At 39.6% G+C, this 4,895-nt stretch overlaps 1 protein-coding gene across 1 annotated transcript in view; it reads right to left on the bottom strand.

Moving 5' to 3' along the window:
* TBC1D32 (TBC1 domain family, member 32) overlaps nucleotides 1-3,037 on the bottom strand; it is a 254,389-nt gene extending 251,352 nt beyond the window's left edge. The window contains exon 1 of the mRNA XM_011989387.1: nucleotides 2,813-3,037. Within this exon, the coding sequence (XP_011844777.1) occupies nucleotides 2,813-2,967 (155 nt within the window). The 5' untranslated portion in view covers nucleotides 2,968-3,037. The remainder of the gene's footprint in view (nucleotides 1-2,812) is intronic.
* Between the last annotated feature and the right edge of the window lie 1,858 nt (nucleotides 3,038-4,895).

Genomic DNA, 4,895 nt, shown 5'->3' with positions numbered 1-4,895 from the left:
TTTTTAGTATTTTCAGTAGAGAAAGGGTTTCACCATGTTGGCCAGGCTGGTCTTGAACTCCTGACCTCAAGTGATTCACCTGCCTTGGCCTCTCAAAGTGCTGGGATTACAGGCGTGAGCCACCATGTCCAGCCTCCCCTATAAGTCTTTTAATTAGATTATTTTTCTTGCTAATTACAGGCCAACATCACTTGGATTTAGGGAATCAATGTTCTAATAGTGGATGTGGAAAAATGAAAAATTCTGAAATAAACACTTTGGAAAGGAAGACACAACTAAGTGACTCTAGAACATTAGTGCTGAAGGAGAGTTACGTCACTGAAAGAAAGAGAAATGGAAATATGAGCACCTGAAATAACTGACCTTTAAGATCCCTTCCAACTCTGAGATTGGAAAATTCTATGGAGACACCAAAGTTAAGCAGCTCCTCTTTTCCTTTCTCACATAAAAGAATTCCCTCCTCCTAAGACACAGATCTCAGGCTAGTGCAACTAAGACATTATACATTTTACCCTATTATTAAGATTAAAAATGACTTTTAGGATTCTAAGTTAAGTCTTACCTTTAAGACTATAAACTAGCTATAATTCGAGCCACTCTGGACTGTTTTTTAGGAGGCCACAAGTAAATCTCTTTAGTAAATAGTAACTATTAACTGTGCATGTCATTTAAAAAGCATTTATTTAACCTACCTAATGAGCTGTTGAAGAGTAATACAGTATTACTAGAGTCATTAGACTTCTGAGAGTAACTACAATGACCCAATTTTAACTTGAAAAAATTTTTAAATTGATACAGATAAAGCAATAATTATAGGCAAAAGTGTAGCTTTAAATGCTTCTATTAAAAAAGAAAAAAGAGCTGCATATTAATGAGCTAGTATTCAGTACCAGAAGGTTAAAGGTTTCCCACATAGAAAAAATAAAGAGCAGAAATTAATAAAACAAAAAATATGTGTCTATATAACAGAAAGGAGGAGAAAAAGTCAAAAGTTGGTCCATTGAAAAGGCTAAGAAAATAAACTTCTAGCATAACAGATGAAGAGCAAAAGTGGGAAGACACAAATAAAAACAAAAGGGAACATGACTACAGATACTGGAAATACTAAAAAGATAACAGGATATTCATGAAAACCTTTTTATAAATAAGTTTGAAAATCTAGATGAAATGGCCAAATTCCCAGAATATGATCCTAGCAAAAACCTACTCAGTAATTTACAGATAATTTAAACAACTCCATGTAAAATAAAAACCAGAAATGAAATCCCAAACATAATGCTTTATGTGGATGTGTGTGAGGTAAATTATCATTATATGAGCTTACAAAACATTAATCACCCAACCTATATTTGAAAAAGTTCTAATTTTTCTGTACTCCACTGTTTAACAAATCTGTAGCTAACCAAAAAAAGCTAGTCTCTGGTAGCTCCAAAATAAATAACGTTATCATCTAATAACAGGTATTAGTAGTGAATTGAATGAGAAAATAAACAAGAAAATCATAGAAATACAAAAGAAAAAGAAACCGTACGTATAATCAGAAATACTAAAGAAATTAGAAACTCCATATTAATGAAGATTCCTTTCACATTTTTTAAAACTCAAATTGAGAAAGTAGTGAAAACTGTAAATACTCCCCCTATAAAACTGCAAGTAAACACAAACTTGTACATAGAATTTTAAAGAACTCAAAAATGCCCTGATGCACATATATGATATTGATAGGAGTTCCAGATGAGTAGAACTTCAGGGTACCCAAGGGTAACCAAGAGTCAGTAACGGTAGTATAACTAGAAAAATTTCCAATGTCATCTCTGTCAGATCCAAATGAAATGCAAACACTGAGTTAAAAACACTAGTAATAATAATGAATGGAGGCACCTGGAGGCAGACTTGTAAATTCAGAGGCTTAACTGAAATTATATGAACCAAAAGAAAAACATAAGTCTCTAAAGATCTTCAAGATCTACCTCAAATGGCACCTCTCTCATTAAACCTCTTTTCCTTACTGCTCCCACACGCAGAGCACTCTGTCCCCGCTTCTCTGTCTCTTATATTTCTGACATGTATCACAGACATTTAGTTATGTGGCTTACCCCTCTAGAGAAACTTAAACTATTCCAGAGGAAACTAATGATCTCACTTCGGTATTCCCTTTGCAGTGCTCAGAGTGAATAATTCGTGTGGCCACTGAAAATATCAGCAAAGGAACAAAGATTGTTGGAACTCATTGCTTTTAAGTACTGTAGAGTGACAGGAATCCCCTGAAATCGTGGAAGTATTCTTTCAAAGAGGATGAATAATTTATATTAATATTACTGCGCTGCGCGGGTGAGGCACGGGGTAATGGATTATTAGGATATAGCGGTTGTGGCAGAGGCGGCGGCCGCGCGCGCTGGCTCAGGCCTGTAATCCCAGCACTTTGGGAGGCCGAGACAGGCGGATCACTTGAGGTCGGGAGTTCGAGACCAGCCTGGCCCACATGGTGAAACCCTGTCTCTACCAAAAATACGAAAACTAGCCAGGCGCGGTGGCGGGCACCTGCAGTCCCAGCTACTCGGGAGGCACTCCAGCCTGGGCGACAGAGAGAGATTCCCCCTCAAAAAATATAGACAGAGAGAGGCGGAAGAAGCTTTAGGAAATAAGAATAAATGTTAAATAAATTCGACGTTTTGGCAAATAACCGAAAAAGTAACCCTCCAAGTTGGGCACGATTTTAAAAACAGTAAATAAAAATTAACATTGTTGACCTTTCTCTGGACCTTCTCTGGATCAATGGTTTGTAGGCTTAAGATACCAAAAGCAATTTTACTTGTGAAAATTTTCATCAGTTTCCTCCAGATGTAAAAGAATCTCTTCGGCACACTCCAGGGAAGGGGCACCCGTGATTTTCTCCTTCACGCTCTGGAACAACTGCCTCAGCATCGCCTGCAACATTGCCTGGTCCTCGCTGGAGAAACTGGCCATCCTGTTGGAATCAAACGCCCACTCTCATTACTCCAGGTCCGAGCAAAAGCCGCGCACTGCGCACGCGCACCCCTACCCAGCCCTGGCTACGTGCGGCGTCGTTCCCAGGGAGACCGCGGCTAGCGCCTGGGGGTGGGCCCTCAGCTGCCAGCGCGTCATTTCGGAAAACAAGTCACCTTACTTTGGGGAAGCAGGGATCCGCGACGTCTCGTCTCTGGTACTCGTAGTTGCTAGCCTTCAGTACCAGCAGACCTCAGACTTTCCCGGCTAACAAAAGAGACATCAGGAATGATCTGATGGGAGGAACCGACGACGGAACGTCAGCGGTGCGCGTGACGTCAGCTCGCTGATGTGGCTTCCTTGGTGAGAGGGTGTGGCACCAGGTGACCTGGGGGCGCCCAGAAAATGTTCGAGTGAGCCGCTCTCCCTCGCCGCCGCGTTGTAGGTGGGAGAGAAGAGAGTACGAAGAGAAAGTGATCGATAAAAGAAAGATAGTAGAAGTGAAACTGAAAGTAGCCTGGCAAGGCTCAATTGAAGAGTAAATGGTATTGAAAAGTTGCAGTGGTATTTTCCTCTAACGGCTAACACCTACTGAGCTCCTACGCCTCACCAAACACTTTCCTTACCAAGCACCTTGCTAGGAGCTATGAAGCAGATTCCCTCATTGAGTAACAGAGAAAAATAACGATTACAATACAGTGCAATTAAATGTCATGCTAGAAAATAAAAAAATGTGCCAAGTCGGTGCTGTGGAGACCCAGAATTAGTTTCAACCTGATAGAGGAGTTAAGGAAAGAAGCAAAGAGCAAACTGGACATGCAAAGAATAGGGACCTCAGAGTGTAGGATATACTGGCACTTGAGGTAATAGGGTTAGAAAGAGGAGGCGAGGAAGCTAAAGAAGTAAATTGGTCACATCTGGAAGGGTCTAATCTGTTGGCACGTTAAGGGATTCGAGATTTTCATGCAAGTAGTAGGATGTAATGGGATTCCAGAGAGACATCATGTGATGGTATCATATATAAAGATCGTTCTGCAGGAAGCTGCAGTGGATATTCATGGTACCTCATCCAGTTTCCAGTCTAGATCAATTCCCAGACCATGGTTATGTCCAGGCTATAAGGAGCTGTCCCACTGATGAGTGGTTCAATGTCAATGAATTCTCCTTTATCCAGCCTTATAGTTTACTCCCCTAGTATCAGGTACACATCACATATTAGCCAGGATTAATGTACTCTTTGATGTTTACGGTATTACTTTCGGAAGCAAAAGTATGATACATCTTTGCCAGCTCTAGCGGCATGTAACTTCATGAAATGTATGCTAATTGTCTTGATTGCCTACTGCATTAGGGGAAAAAATATATTAGCAGAGTAGGCGTATTTGCAACTTCATTTGTGGGGGATGCTTAAAACCCAATATATATGTGCATGTATCTGTGTGCACACACATAGAGTTACCAGCAATGTGACAGCTGCGTATTCAAATTAACAGGTGGTTGTATTGACAACTCAGACAAGAAGACTGAGGTAGCCATTAGTGATGTGATTTTCTGAAATATTGCTATTATTGGTAAAATTCAGAACAAAATTCCTTGGTTTACATGGCTTTTGCATTCCTGAAAAATTCAGCGTGTTAAAACTGTGCCAAATATTCCATTTATGTTTATATAATATTCATATTTATAATATTTATATTTCTAAGTCCATGTTTATAAGTATTATATCTATTTATATACATGGAATTAGATCCTATTTATAAATATTCTATCTATTTATATACATGGAATTAGATCCTAGACTCAGATACTTATCAAGAGCATTTTTCTGCATGAAATACCCAGAAGAACCATTGAAACCACTGAGAGTCATGTAAGAACCAGAACAATCCTTTGTGTACGTGACTGTCCTGGGTGTATTTCAAGGTGTT

The sequence above is a fragment of the Mandrillus leucophaeus genome, unplaced genomic scaffold (assembly GCF_000951045.1).
Source record: "Mandrillus leucophaeus isolate KB7577 unplaced genomic scaffold, Mleu.le_1.0 Scaffold351, whole genome shotgun sequence".
Taxonomy (NCBI): domain Eukaryota; kingdom Metazoa; phylum Chordata; class Mammalia; order Primates; family Cercopithecidae; genus Mandrillus; species Mandrillus leucophaeus.
Note: the sequence above shows the minus strand (reverse complement) of the source record. Positions and strands in the feature narration are given on the sequence as shown.